This window comes from Brassica napus, chromosome C9 (assembly GCF_020379485.1).
Source record: "Brassica napus cultivar Da-Ae chromosome C9, Da-Ae, whole genome shotgun sequence".
NCBI lineage: Eukaryota > Viridiplantae > Streptophyta > Magnoliopsida > Brassicales > Brassicaceae > Brassica > Brassica napus.
This window is the reverse complement of record NC_063452.1, coordinates 26017044-26032908: the sequence shown is the minus strand read 5'-3', so window position 1 is coordinate 26032908 and position 15865 is coordinate 26017044. Positions and strand designations below refer to the sequence as shown.

At 41.9% G+C, this 15865-nt stretch overlaps 1 protein-coding gene across 1 annotated transcript; it reads right to left on the bottom strand.

The window, feature by feature from the left end:
- Positions 1-10683: 10683 nt before the first annotated feature.
- LOC106416449 (allene oxide cyclase 2, chloroplastic) lies at positions 10684-11843 on the bottom strand. The gene is made up of 2 exons (XM_013857334.3): positions 11403-11843; positions 10684-11304 (listed from the first exon to the last, which is right to left on the bottom strand). Exons 1-2 carry the CDS (start codon positions 11635-11637, stop codon positions 10772-10774), a joined length of 768 nt encoding a protein of 255 aa, XP_013712788.1. The 5' UTR covers positions 11638-11843; the 3' UTR covers positions 10684-10771.
- Between the last annotated feature and the right edge of the window lie 4022 nt (positions 11844-15865).

Genomic DNA, 15865 nt, shown 5'->3' with positions numbered 1-15865 from the left:
ACATCCTGCTCTGCCTCTTGATTTAAAACTTACTCTTTTGGTGATGCTGACATCATATAGTCTTTCTCGGCAGGTTAACAATCCAGCAACCGGTGAAATGGTAGCTGATGTTGCATGTATGGGAGTCAAAGAGACGAATGATTATATTGCTTCTTCTTACGAAGCATTCCAATGTATGTGACCCTTGTGTCACGGACTGATTTCTTCACAGCAATCAGGACGTGCGGCCTTAGCACCTTTCACCTTGTGATTTGCTAAGTCAGCCTTTCAGACAACTCGATCAGTACTTAGAGAGAGAGAGAGAGTGACGTTTTAGAGAGAGGCCAGAGCTTATAAAGTGTTTTCTTATTAGAAACTTGGTATCTTACAAATGAGGCTATCACCCATATTTATACAAGTTCACCTCCTTAACGAACGGATCAGATTAAACCGATCTAACGGCTCAGATCTTTTCCATCCTATGAAGTAACTTCATGGTGAAGTACCCTCCCCTTAAGTAGCTTCACACTTAAGCTTTCTACACACTTCTTAATAATATTTTACAAAAGCTTAGGAGTTAAGAAAATTCTAAGTAAGGTCGGTTTAAACCTCGCGGTCCCGACCCGTTCTTGCTTCAAAAAGTTGGGGCGTGACATCCTCCCCCACCTAAGCCGGTGACGCCCTCGTCGCCGTGTATGCTTTCAGTGCATCCTGGAATTGCCACAAGTTCTCTTCCGGTTCCCGTGTTGCTTCTGCCTCCAGCAGTCCCTTCCACTTGATGAGAAAATAGGTCTGTCTCGGGACTCCTCGCTTCCTCACTTCCTTGGACGCCAGAACTTCTTCGATCTCTTTGTCATAAGACTTAGTCAGCACGGGTGGTGCTCGAGTTGAAACTCCTTGGGTTTGGTCGTCCTCATCAGCATGGTACGGCTTCAGCATGCTCACATGAAAGACCGGGTGGATCTTAAGTGTATCCGGTAGGTCAAGTCGGTAGGAAACCTTCCCCACCTTCCCAACTATCTCGAACGGCCCTTCGTACCTCCGGATCAAGCCTTTGTGTAGGCTCCGGAATGCCTTGAACTGTTGTGGAAGTAATTTAATAAGTACAAGGTCGCCCACTGAGTACTCTGAAGGCCGTCTCTTCTCATCTGCCCACTTCTTCATCCGCTTTCGGGACTTCTCCAAACATGCTCGGGCAAGATCAGCATGTTCTTCCCACTGCTTAGCCATTATGAACGCCCCTGGACTCTTCCCTTCAGTGCTTGGTGCAGCCAAGGTATGCGGGATCAATGGCTGTTGTCCCGTTGTGAGTTCAAAGGGACTTCGTCCCGTCACCTTACTGCGTTGAAGGTTGTAAGAGAACTGAGCTATGTCCAGCAACTTCGCCCAGTCCCGTTGGTTAGCGCTCACAAAGTGGCGGAGATAACTCTCAAGCAAGGCATTCACCCTCTCGGTCTGTCCATCAGATTGTGGGTGAAAGCTTGTTGAGAAACTCAATTCTGTTCCAAGCATCTTTAACAGCTCCGTCCATAAACTCCCAGTGAACTGGGGATCCCGGTCACTCACAATTCTCCGAGGCAGTCCCCAAAGCTTTACCACGTTCTTGAAGAACGCCCTTGCTGCCTCTTCCGTAGTGCAGTCCCGATCACAAGCCACGAACGTCCCATATTTATAGAATCGATCCACAATCACCAGGATGGATCCAAGCCCTTCAGACTTAGGCAACGCACTGATGAAATCAAACGAAACCGAGTCCCATGGTCGCTCTGGGATCGGAAGTGGCTGTAGCAATCCCGCGGACTGCTTGTTTTCTGACTTGTCTTGTTGGCATACTAGACAAGTCTTCACATAAAGCTCCACGGTATCCCTCATCCGTGGCCAGTAGTATCCAGCTTCCACAAGTGCCATTGTTCTCTTCTGTCCCGGATGGCCCGCCTATCGGGTATCATGGCACTCCCGAATGATGTCTCGTCGAAGACTTTCCCACTTCAGGACATAGAGTCGATGACCCTTGGTGTAGAGTAGCCCGTCCTCTACCCAAAATCGATGCACTTTCCCTTGGTTGGATAGCTTCACCAGTTTCTTAGCGACTGGATCACGTTCCAGCCCCTCTCGGATTCGAGCCATAAATGGTCCCCTCGACTTGGTTCATCGCTGCCAGCTCCGCCTTCCGACTTAGTGCATCGGCCACCACATTCACCTTCCCTGGCTTGTACTCTAAAGTATAATCGAACTCGGCCAGGAAGTCTTGCCATTTTTCCTGCTTCGGGGATAGCTTCTTCTGGGTCTAGAAGTAACTCGTTGCCACATTGTCCGTCTTGACTAATAAATGTGACCCAAGAAGATAGTGTCTCCAAACTCATAAGCAATGGACTATCGCGGTCATCTCCTTTTCTTGAACCGTGTACCGCCGTTCAGTCTCATTGAGCTTGCGGCTCTCAAAGGCAAATATCAGATGACCATTTTGCATCAGCACTCCTCCGATGGCAAAGTTGTAGGCATCCGTGTGTAACTCGAACGAGAGACTGAAGTCGGGTAAGGCAAGGGCAGATTTCTGGCTTACCGCCGTCTTCAGCTCCTCGAAGGTTTCTTGGCAACGTCCGGACCAGTCCCATGTCTTCCCCTTCTTGAGAAGGTCCGTCAGTGGTGCCGCCTTCCTTGAATATCTCTCGATGAACCGACGATAGTAGTTGACCAGACCAAGGAAAGATCGCAACTCCGTTACCTTGGTCGGGGCCTCCCACTCCATAATTTCCTTAACCTTTGGTTCATCCATCTTCAGCTTTCCATGGCCGATAACATGGCCAAGGAACTGGACTTCCTCGGTGGCAAACGTACACTTCTCTCGCTTCACAAACAACTAGTTCTGGCGGAGAACCCGGAATACAGTCCGCAAGTACTCCACATGCTCCTCCATTGAGTTGCTGTAGATAAAGATATCATCGAAGTATGCCACCACGAACCGATCCAAGTAGGGCGGTAGGATCTGGTTCATCAAGGTGCAAAATGTGGCTGGGGAGTTTGTAAGACCGGATGGCATCACCAACCACTCGAACGACCCATACCGCATTATGCACGCAGTCTTTGGCTTGTCTCCTTCCGCTATACGGACTTGATAGTAACCCTTCTGCAAGTCCATCTTCGTATAGACTTTAGCCCCACCAAGTCTATCAAACAAATCTGCGATCAGCGGGATAGGATAACGGTTCTTGATAGTCACCTTATTAAGGGCCCGGTAGTCCACGCACATTCTCAACGAACCATCGTGCTTCTTTTGGAACAGAACCGGTGCGCCATAAGGTGCCTTCGACGGTCTCAGCTTCCCCGTTGATAACAACTAATTGAGTTGTTTCCGTAATTCCTCCAGCTCGGATGGAGCCATCCTATAAGGTTCTATAGATGGTGGTTTGGCTCCTGGCTCCAACTCGATCTGATGGTCCAGCGCCCTCCTCGGTGGTAACTTCTCGGGCAACTTTGCCGGCATCACGTCCTTGTTCTCCTCAAGGACTTTCTCGATGACTTGTGGGATGGACTCCACGTTCTTGGGCTGATCCTCCACCTTCATCATAGCCAAAAACGTGGGTTCACCCTTTTTCACCCCCTTGGTGAGCTGCATCGCCGATAGTTGCCTCGTCCCATCGGTTTTTTTTCCTCTAAGGCTGGAATCATGCACGGTGAACCCTTCTCGAGAATGCATACCGAGCTCAATGCAGGCATGGGTATGGCGGAGACTTGTCTCATGAAGTCCATACCCAAGACTACCTTGAAATCGTCCATAGGAATGACTGAGAAGTTCACCGGACCGCTCCAGCTTCCCAACTTCATCCTGACCCCTCGGGCTATCCCATTAACGGGTTGAGCCTTGGCGTTCACCGTCTTCATCCAACCGTCCTTCGTGGACCACTTGACGCCAAGTCTCACAGCTTCGTCTATCGCCATGAAGTTGTGAGTGGCGCCCGTGTCCACCATCACTCGGGTTGGTTTGTCATTGATCTGAGCCTCGACATACATGAGTCCCTTGCTTGTTGGCTTCACCACCGGGTTAGCCTTCAGGGCGTTCAGTAGCTTTAACGACCCCAACTTTCTTGGTTCCTCTTCTGGAGTCTCGGTTTACCGACTCTCCATGATTGCGGACAAGGATCCCATCTTCGGACAGTCCTTCATCGCATGTGGCCCCTTGCACACAAAGCATCCTCCCTTAGGAACGAAAGACTTCTTCCTCGCCTCAAAGTCTTCCCGACGAGCACCCCTCCCAAAACTCCTTGACTTGGATGATCGGAAAGTATCCCGTCTCGCTCCCCCACCTTTGGCCACGACCTGCTCCTTCTTCTTTGAGGACTCAGACGGACCAGAGGTGCGGAAGTCTGTCAGCGACTCAGCCACTGCAATGGCTTCGTCTACCGTCTTGACTCCCCGATGCTGCAACTCTTGCTTGGCCCAAGCTTGCAGTCAATCGGTGAAGTAAAACACAAGATCCTCCGCGGTCATGCTCGTAATCTGAAGCATGAGTGTTGTGAACTCCTTCAAGTAGTCCCTGATCGAGCCACGCTGTCGAAGTTCCCTCAACTTCTTGCGGGCCTCATACACGACGTTCTCCGGGTACAACTGCAGCTTCAATTCTTTCTTGAAATCATCCCAAGTATCGATCCGGCATGTCCCTTGCTCGATCTCGGAATGCTTCCTTCGCCACCACATCATGGCTGTGTCCGACATGTAAGACGTCGCGGCCTTCACCTTCGCATTCTCAGCCACCAAGTTGAGATTGTCGAAGTATATCTCCATCTGCCAAAGGAAATTCTCGACCTCCTTGGCATCCCGCACACCGTTGAACTAGTTTGGTTTCGAAAATTCAACTTTACCAATACTGGTTCCTCCAACGGCTCCAACGTTCGCGCTTACTCTCTTGACCAGCACGACATCCTCCTCCATCGCAGTAAAGCGTGCCTTCATCCCCTCGATGTCATCACGCAAGGCCTGGATGGATCCCGTCATCAACTCCTCGAGTCGAATGAACCGAGAGTCTAAGTCGGCAGCATTTTGCTTGACCTCCTCAAGCCCACCGAACACAACACTCTCCAGCTTGGTGACGGTATGCTCGACCCTCTCGAACTTCTCACCAATCTCGCCCACAGCCACACCCAAAGCCTCACGAGAAACACTCTTTTCCCGCTGGGTGCCAGCACGTGTGGACGTAGCCTCCCGTCCGCGCTCCTCCATGCCGGACTGCGAGCTCACTTCTTTTTGTTTATCTCCCTTAGCCATTTTCTTCACTCGGACAGAGTCTCCCTTTGCCTGGATCGTAACTCCGCTCTGATACCAACTGTCACGGTCTGATTTCTTCACAGCAATCAGGATGTGCGGCCTTAGCACCTTTCACCCTTGTGATTTGCTAAGTCAGCCTTTCGGATAACTCGATCAGTACTTAGAGAGAGAGAGAGTGACGTTTTTAGAGAGAGGCCAAAGCTTATAAGTGTTTTCTTATTAGAAACTTGGTATCTTACAAATGAGGCCATCACCCCTATTTATACAAGTTCACCTCCTTAATGGACGACTCAGATTAAACCGATCTAACAGCTCAGATCTTTTCCATCCTATGAAGTAACTTCATGGTGAAGTACCCTCCCCTTAAGTAGCTTCACACTTAAGCTTTCTACACACTTCTTAATAATATTTTACAAAAGCTTAGGACTTAAGAAAATTCTAAGTAAGGTCGGTTTAAACCTCGCGGTTCCGACCCGTTCTTGCTTCAAAAAGTTGTGGCGTGACACTTGGCTTTCTTTCTTTTTGAACGTCTCTTAATTATACTACTCCTAATACCTAAAACTGTTTCGTCTTTACTCAATGTTTGATGGTCACTTCTATTCCCACTGAATAATGTGCTTGGAAGGATACAAACTTGTTCCCTGTAATATATTTTTTATTACATTCAGCTTGGAGCAGAAAGACTGCTGGAGAGAGGAGTAAAGTTTTGAGGAGATGGTACGAATTTTATCTTGTAGCAATCCGTACTCTTTTACATTTGTTGTGTGCAGTGGCATGTTTCAGGATTATAACTTATATGGTCTGCATTGCAACGGATGAAGGACAAATTCCCATGAAATTGAACTATGGTAATAGTATCAAGGCTTTTGGAAACAAAAGGCTGCTCCCTTTTAAATGTTTATGGTTGCTTTGGATCATGTTTGAATGAATACTTGCTACTGTGATTGTATGGAAGATGGTAGTATGGAAGATAGGGAAAAGAGAGGATGGTCAGACCCGTGAGCACTGGTGGTTTTGAGGCTGGTATCTCCAAGGATGGTCAGACCCGTGAGCACGCTTTTCTTGCTTTCACCCTTTGTGCCAAGCGAATGATTTGCTGCTATAACAAGGTGAGCACTGGTGGTTTTGAGGCTGGTATCTCCAAGGATGGTCAAACCTGTGAGCATGATCTTCTTGCTTTCATCCTTGGTGCCAAGCAAATGATTTGTTGCTATAACAAGGTGTGCTAACTGTTTTTTTTAAGAACCCTTAATTGAGTTTTTGCATTGGAGTACAAAAAGTAATTGTCTCTTAACAAAAATTCTTAATTTAACTTTAATACTTAAACTAGATTTTGACCCGCGCTTCTTAAGCGCAGCTAATTTTTTGTTGATTGTAAAGCCAAATATTAAATGAATTTATGTCTATTATTAGATATCTATAATATTTAAAAGTTATTCTATTATTATTATTATTACAGTCATGTACAATATTTTCATTGAGTTTTCATATCCGAGTTAGACTTCTGGTCGAACCGAGAGATCTAATTACTCATATATAGTGGGGTAGGATATAATAAAATGAATATGGTAAAAATATCTTAATATAAAAAAAGACCGTTATTAACTCAATGAGAAGAATATAATTTTTTTTTTGTTTTAGAATTTTTGATATATCAATATATATTTGACTTGTATAAAAATATTTTTTAACAATGTTATTAAGATTATTTATAAGTACATTAACTATCAATCAACCAAAATAGTGAACCAAGTATTAATTTATTAATTTAGTCGCATTTATTAAAAATAAATGGCAATTTATGGCGATTTTTGGTAAGATAATAGTCGCATTTATTAAAAATAAAATTGTAAGGAGATATCAACTTAGCATATTCTCAATATATTCTTTATGCGAGATGTGTTTGTTAAGAATTTTATTTTTTAAAAGGTGGTTACAAAGGTCGATATCAGCAACATTGTGAAAATGGTGTATGTGTATTAAGGCTTGGGACGGATCGGATATCCGGGCAATTTTAAGGTATCCGGATCCGGATCCGTATCCGGATCCGGATCCTTATCCGGCGGATCCATAATTTTATTATCCTTATCCGGATCCGGAGTTCTCAGATATCCGGTGTCGGATATCCTTCTAAAAATTGTAATATCCGGCGGATATCCGGATCCGGATTTGGATCCTTAAAATAAATAAAATAATAATAATAATAATATATATATAATATTAAAAATAATTTAAAAATAAAAAATATATAATGTTTTTAATTATTTCTATGTATAATATTACAAAATTTACATAAAATTTACATATATTATTATAAAAATAAAAATATATTAAATAAAGTTAGTTTTTATATATAGATATTACTATTTTTGAAATAGTTATTAATAAAACTTACGGATCCGGATATCTGGACTAAAAAATCAAGATATCCGGATTCGGCTTTGACGGATCCAATATTTTATTATCCGGATCCGGATTCGGCTTTGACGGATCCAACATTTTATTATCCGGATCCTGATTCGGCCTCTCCGGATATCCGGATTTTCGGATCGGATCCGGATCGAATCTCGGATCGAATCCAGATCTCGGATAAAAGTTTCAGGCCTATGTGTATGTAGTTAATTGTATATATCGTATAACAATATTTATGATGAACAATGCTCGTATGATCGTGTATATAAGTATCGTCTAAGCTATGGTGTCTAAAGTTGATTTCTTTATTTACTTGAAAAAGAAGTAATACTATGGCAAGGTTAGAAGATCTAAAACAATGGCAGGTTATGCTGTAAGTTAAATACACTTATATCTTACAAAATGTTGTGTATTAGATGTATAGATAGGCTACATGATCGAAAGAGAATGTAAGTTTAAATAATTGATATAGTTGTGGTGTCTTAGATGTCTAGGGCATGATTATTGGAGGAGGGGAAGGAGTTTTTAGTGGTCTTTCAAGGGGGGGCATAAAAAAGAAAAAAACTGGTCGCAGAAAAACCTGAATAAGGATCGCTGTTGGTTGGTTTTTTTTTTATTCAAACAAAAAAAATCAAAAAAAAATTAAAAAGCCCATTTGGGTTTCAGCGTTAATCATGGTCTTAGATAAGCGAGACGTTTTGAAAGTCAAAGGAAAAACGGAAAAAGGATCGCTGTTGAGCCCATAAAAAGGAAAAAAACGGGTTGCAGAAAAACCAGAATAAGGATCGATGTTGGCTGGTTTTTTGCACTGTTCGCAGGCCCCACTGACACGTAGCGGTCCGCGATTGGTTGATTTTTTTTATTCAGACAAAAAAAATTAAAAAAAAAATTAAAAAATCCATTTAGGTTTCAGCGTTAATCGTGGTATTAGATAAGCGAGATGTTTTGAAAGTCAAAGTGTCAAATGCTGTCATGGAAAATAATTTATGTTATACGCGCATGGAATCAATAATCGCTATAGTTGAGGGTCACACGAATATATAGGGGAAGACCAAAAAATAATAAAAGGAAATGGTCCAAACAATATTTTTAAATAGATTTATTAAAATTCTTTCCTTATAATAGTATTGATATTCATTAAAAGACTCGGATGGGTCTCCATGGTTAATCACGTTCTAATGGTTCATTTTTATTCAAACTTAAACTTTATTTAAATTACTTAATGATAATAATATCATATGTGTAAGACATTTAATGCAGATACTCTACCGCTAAGACCAGCTCCATTAGTGAGCTTTTAAAGAAGTTCTTAACATTAAAGAAAAATGAAAAAATAATTAATATTAGTGAGAGAGTGTAGAAAGGTTTTTAATTTGGGCATTTAAGAGCATGTGCAACGGTGAGGCTGGGAGGTCGAATCCTTAGGATTAGAATATTAATTTTTTTTGTTTTTTTACTTTTTGAATAGTTAAGAATTGTAATTAAAAATGATGTGTGCAATGGTGTCACCTACATTGAATCCTAGCTCAACCATTCAGCATCAAATTTTTGGTCAATCATGAATCAATGGAAAGTCTAACTTCAAGGATCAAGCTGAGTATGAAACAAATTTGCACTATTCAATTCGATCATGGCAGAAAATCAATTTGTAACTATATTTTCACTATAAACATTTTTTTCTAAAACAGGGGAGTTGAACACTTGATAACAAAAGCTAGGTTGTGAACGTGGACTACAACACGCTCAAGACCTCAGGAGGCCAAACAAGATACACCAAAACTGAAAGTAGGATATTAAAAATCGTCACCTGAAATTGGTGACACAGACAGAACGTATGCCAGCATCAGCCGCTGCACGGCACGCTACGGGGACAACATCAGACACCTGTGTTTAACAAACGTGAAAATTCTCCAGGTGAATTTTACAAAGCAAAAGTCCAAGATAAGTTAACGATGGGCCGAGAGATTGTATGAAAAGAAAAAGTTAATTACCACGAAATCAGTTTTGATAGAATGAAGCCACTCCACTTCTGTTTTCAAGATTTCAGCTCGAGGAACCACAGTTGTTTCCACATACTGTGGAAGTGGCAGCATCACAAAAAAAGTGTAAAGCTCATAAACTGGAAATTGCAATCAAGATAAGACCAATAATCATTTACAAGTGATCACATTAGTTAAAACCTTTTCTAAGGAGGCAAGGCGATCTACAGTCAGAGCATCAGCTTGCACAGCTCCACAGTCCAAAAGAACCTAACAATCGCCAATTAATCAATATATCCTTATGTTTCCAGTAAACAATTGAAAGAGTAAGCAAGTAAATGATCGATAGAAACCTTTCGAATCTTAAGCCTAGGAGACTGAATCTCGGAAATCAGGCGCGCCGGTGACGACATGAACGTCGTGCCCGGCCGCGATCAAGTGACGGACAACCTGAATTGCAACAAATTAGCCACGATCGAACTAACGCAGTAGTCACAGATAAGAATGATGCAGAGAGAGAGAGAGGGTGAGAAGGAAAACCTCGACGACGCGGGTGGTGCGACCGAAGCCGTGTCCAGTGACGTAGTAAGCGAAGACCAGGTGCTAGCTGGAAGCTGAGACGCCTTCGTTATCGTCAATCTTCATTTTCTTCGACGGGAAAATATCTCTCCGACGATCGCTGAGGGGAAGAAGAAGACTCATTCTAAAGAACTAATAAATCTCCAGCTTTAACGAACGATCCACTCAAATTCGGCCACGTACCACAAGGATCAAGTCCTTAAACCTCCTAATTACGGACCAATCCTTACGTTTATTAGCCTAAATATTATTATTATATTAAAACTAACATATGCTTTAGCGTTAAGGATTCGGAATGAACCCCCGTTGCGGACGCTCTAAGGACTGGTTCTAAACATCAAATGACAGATGTTACACTATCATTGTTTCAATTGGTTTTAAAAAATTAATGTGTAACTAAATTATTATAATAATATTATTTTTTTTTGTTTTATAATATGCTCTAAAGTTACCATTGGTAACTTACCAACAATAGATTTTAACTTTCTATTTCTTTGTTTAAAAATAATATATATCTCATACAAAGACACAAGAAGCACATATGACTAATTTTACTGAATTTAATTGGTAAAGTTACTAATAATTCCGCTAGGTTTCAATGCCTTAGCTTCCGGAGCAGGCTTCACGTCCTTCGACGGAGGAACAGGAGTTCCGGTGAGCTCCACCGGTAAATCACAAGCAAGACCCTTAAGGTAGAAAGTGTAGAAGAGTTTTGTCGGATAAACGAGCTGTTGAAGTTTGACCTGTCCGTAGGCACCTTCAAAGATTCCAGTGCCACCAGTAATGGCGAGGAACGATTCTTCGTAGGTCAGGTACGGTCCTTGTACGGACAAGTGACCGTAGTCGCCGAAGTAGAAGCTGTAAGTAGCTTCGAACCGATCACCTTTCTTCTCCGGGACGTGTTGGATCACGACGCAGAGACCAGCGGTGATTCCCACGCGCTTCTTGAGGTCTCCGGTGTAGATTTTGTTGGTGAATGGGACGAGATCTCCGAGACGGAACGTTAAGCTAATTGAATTTTTAAGTATTTTTGGGCTGTGTCGGTCTAGTTCGTTGATCTCATACACACTCAGTTCTTGAACTTTGCCTGAATCTTTTGTAAGAAGCGAGGAAAATAAATTCGATTTGTGAGCTTTGAGGTCATATGATTAGATAATAATAAGAAGAAGAAAAAATGATCAGTTAACTTACTTGGTCTGGAATGTTCGGTGTCTCCAGAGTTCTTGGAGAGAGCTCGAGATAGTGTGAGGTTCTTGGGAGTGGAAGTTGAACAAGAGGAGAAATCTTGAACGTTGGATGAGATCCCAAGATTCTGGAAAGGTTTAGAGAAACTGAGAAGAGAGCTACGATGAGATTGGTGATTACAGGAGAGGTTGTTGAGAGTTGTCATGGAGATGGACCGGAGAGACATAGCATGAGAAGCCATTCATCAAAAGAGAGTTTTGTGATTTGGTTGAAAGGATTATATTATGAAGAAAAGATGGGACTTTGGTTTATCCGTGAGTGATTTGAGTTCTACGAATATCAATCTATGTTTATATTTATACATATTTGGATGATGAATGGTGATGAAGACACGTGCGTAAATTCCCAAAGTGAACCAAGAATGATATAAAGAATTGAGGAATTCGGATTTGGTTTCCATGGCCGCCGGCACGTGGAAACGTGGGAAATAGTTGGTCCAAGTTTTCGGATCTTTGATTACTTATGGCCGGTCACTAAATTACAATAAAGAAAAATGAAAAACATGCGACTTGTGTAGCTTTTTGAATTCACTATTCTAACTACAGAAAATATTATTAAAAGATCTTTTTTCTTTGTCAGGCTCGGATGGCCAATGAAACAAATGGACGTGAGCTATATTATTTCACTCAGCCCACACCTTTTACAACCTGCAAATATGTTTAATTCACGCATAAGAAGTTGATCAACGCCGGTAGAGCCAGTGCCGGCCATTACATCATATGGACCGTAAGCTAAACAATTTTTTAGGCCTATAAGGTCTGAAACTGTAGCTGACAATTTAACAAGAGTAAGTGGGCTGATGGAAGTAAAAGTTTAAGAGGTTGAAAGTCAGGTTATTTGTGGAATTTGCCCTTTAAATAAAGAGCTTCATTGGGCTTATTATTGCATTAGACACACCCTACCTTTTCCGCTTTATCTGTCCGTGGTTTTGTTTGACGTTTTAATTTAATAAAAACATAACAATAATAAATCATATTATTATAGATTTAGGATTTTTTTTGTTTTCGTAAGTTGTGAGATATTTATTTTATAATTAAAAATTCATTTACACACATAAATTCCAATTAAATATTTGTATTTATAATCATGGTGCATAGGTAAATTGTTATCAACTTTGTATTTAAGCCTAAATAAAACACTCATACTTCAAAATTTAAACCGAACTTATGAGTTTTTATAGAGTACTACTCTGGTTGTGTGAGTGAATGTGTAAAAGTTCCAATGGAGTAAGATGGGAGCTTGTTTATGTGATTTAGAAAGAGATTGATGAGAGTATTTATGAGTGTATAAGAGACTTAGAAACAGAGATTAAGAGACTGAGAGACTAAGAGAATAAGTGTTTAGAGATTAGAGTTTCAGATTCAAGAACTAGTTTTTCATTTCCATGAAGGAGAAGGGAAACCCCCTTACTAAATTGAGAGTTTACAAAACGCCTCGTACATGCTTATTTATAAGCTTACAACTTGCACATTCATAAACCTAAATCTAATGGTTGATCTTGTTTGAGAATATGGACGCCTAGGATGTAGTCTTGGTCTGGTCAATGTAATTTGAGTGATGTCTCTTTATTGGTTGAAGATACAGCTCGGACAGGCTGGCTTGAAATGGATGGGATCGCTTCAGTTTGAATCAAGGGACATGATGGATTTTTGTGTGGATAAGGCTGCAAATTAAAAGTGCATTTCCCTTTCCAGCATGTCTTGGATCACACAGATTTTATGGCATATTCCCTTATCATCTGAACTCCCCAACGGTCATATTCAATCAAGGTAAGATGCGCCCTAAGTTTGCACTTCTCTTGGTCGACATGAATCAGCTTGGTACGACCACTTCTTCTTGTACGGTCAATGGTACTGACGCCTATCCGTACCTCGCCCTAACTTTGCACATCTCACCCAAGCTTCTCACAAGGTCGATCCTAACTCCATTTGGGTCGCCCTAAGTTTGCACGGTCCGTACGGATCTGTACCGTCTGTACCGTCTGAACTTCCGGGACGCCCTATCTTTGCACCATCACCCAATTCTCTCTAAATGATTTCTAAGTCCCTCTTGGACTTAAACCCTATCTCTGCACAGCCTTCATGACACTTCTGGACTTCTTTAAACCCTCATGAAGCCTTGATAGACAATCTCTGAAGATCTTGCCCTATCTTTGCACCAGACCCAAACTCCTCCATACTTCTCCTTTGGGTTCATTCATTTCTTCAAGTCAACACTCTCCCTCAAGCTTGACTCTAGCTGATCCTAAGTCAAGCTTGGAACCTTGAAGAACTTTCTCATTAAAAAATTCACGATGGAAAACCCTTTGGGACAAAACCTTGATTAGGGAAAAAGAGTAAAGTCTCCAAGGCCTAGGGATTGGTCAGTGAGTCTTTGTGTCTTAGTATAAGTGGGATAGACACAAAGACTCTGGATCATGGCCTCTTCACAACACCCCCACGCCTTGTACTTTCCTAACTGCGTGATCTTGGTCTCTCCCCCTTTCACCTAACCTCTTGTTAAGTTGAAGTGCTCGGACACACTAGATCAGCCTCCATAGAGATACAACTTGGTTACTGAGCCTTGGCTGCTTCTTCTTCTTCTAGAGTCGCCACCTTGTTGTTGGAACTATATTAGGATGATTCAGCCACTCTCCAATCACCTCAACACTTGAAGCCGCCTTGGACATTGCTTCTTCATCCTTCATCACACTTCCTAACATGTTGCTTCCTCTTCTTGAATAACCACCAAGCTCTCTCGGATCATGTAAGCTTCAACACTACCCCTCAAACTTGAGACTCTCACAGGAACAAGCTTGGATGGATTGCTTCATGATCCACACACACGCACCATTGCAGCCTCTCTTCTGATCTCGCCATCTTCATGGAATGCTTGTGGAAGCTTCAGCTATCTCTCCAATCACCTCACACTAGAGACCGCCTTGACAGAGTAGTCTTCATCTTCTCACAGCTAAGAATGCTCTGAACACTCTCTTGCCTAGACACGCCACTGCCTAGAACCGGATGGCATCATCTTCAGTTGCTTGCAATGAACTTCTTGAACCGCCAGATAGCTCACTTAACTCCCCTCCTCAAGCTTGGATTGAGTATAGGTCCAAACTTGCAAGTGAGCTTCAGTGAGACTTCACACCAGTGGCGCATCACCACTTCTTTCTCAACTCTCTATTGCACACACAATGGGCAAACATCTCCTACTTTCAACTCGGATGGATGGTGAACCAAGAACACATCTCGTGAACCTGAAACATCACTCAAACTCCAGCAAAGATGAGATACAATAGTATTGAGATCAATCCTTGATTAAACATCAAGTTTGATTCTCAATATCACAAGAATTGCAACAAATTAAACAAGACATTTTCAAGTTCTAATTCTTGCAAGCAAACTCTCTAAGCACAAGCATGATCATAACATATTCAATGCAAGCTACTTAGGCAATTTTAAAGCTTCTTTACTCAGCAATTTAGACATGAATCTAATGCTTCAATGTAAGACAGCCACAAGACTATATGCAACAACTTTCAATCAGTTTCAATACATGTATGCAAGCAGATTCAATTAATCACAACAAGCATCACTATGAAGTGGAGTTAAGCATATTAAACAATCTCAATCACCAAACAAGTCTCTTTAAGCATCTTGGGACATATTCTAAAATATTTTCATTTAGCAATCTTTAAACAATCCTCAGGTTTTCAATCACATCACAACATCACAACCAGTCAACAACACAAGCTCAATATCATGGGTTTTAAGAATCATTTACCACAAGGAACCAGATTGGTTCCTTGAATCTCCATGAAACCGGCCATGGCTTTTGTTGGATTTGAGAGTCTGGATCGTCACCCACCTCTTTCTCCTTCAGTACATAGCCACCATCTTGCACCATCAACTCAAAAGACCCCTCTTTTCTTTACACTTTCAGTCGCCACCATCTTTGGATCTTCCTTCTTGTAACCGGATGCAAGTAGCTTCAAGGACATGGAGTTTTGGCTTGAGGTTAGCTAGACCTCTCCATCCTCCTTTGCTTCCATCAAACTTTTCATCAGGTACTGATATGGCCGGCTGAGAGACATGATGAGGAACCAAGAGAATCGCCAAGCTTCACCCTTCTTCTTCATAAGAAACTGAACCGAATGGATATAGCTTCATTGGTTTGGATTTGAGCTAAGGAGAGAGTTGTGGGTTTGCGGAAGCTACAACTCAGGTTCTGATGAACCTGGCTCTGATACCATATGAGTTTTTATAGAGTACTACTCTGGTTGTGTGAGTGAATGTGTAAAAGCTCCAATGGAGTAAGATGAGAGCTTGTTCTAGGTGATTTAGAAAGAGATTGATGAGAGTGTTTATGAGTGTATAAGAGACTTAGAAATAGAGATTAAGAGACTGAGAGACTAAGAGAAATTAAGT

What these genes read in the sequence shown, in the direction of transcription:
- LOC106416449 (XM_013857334.3), bottom strand. Translation starts at nt 11,637, where the DNA reads ATGGCTTCTCATGCTATGTCTCTCCGGTCCATCTCCATGACAACTCTC. An exon ending in CACCGAACATTCCAGACCAA is followed by an intron (nt 11,305 to 11,402) that starts GTAAGTTAACTG and finishes TTCTTACAAAAG; the next exon opens with ATTCAGGCAAAGTTCAAGAA.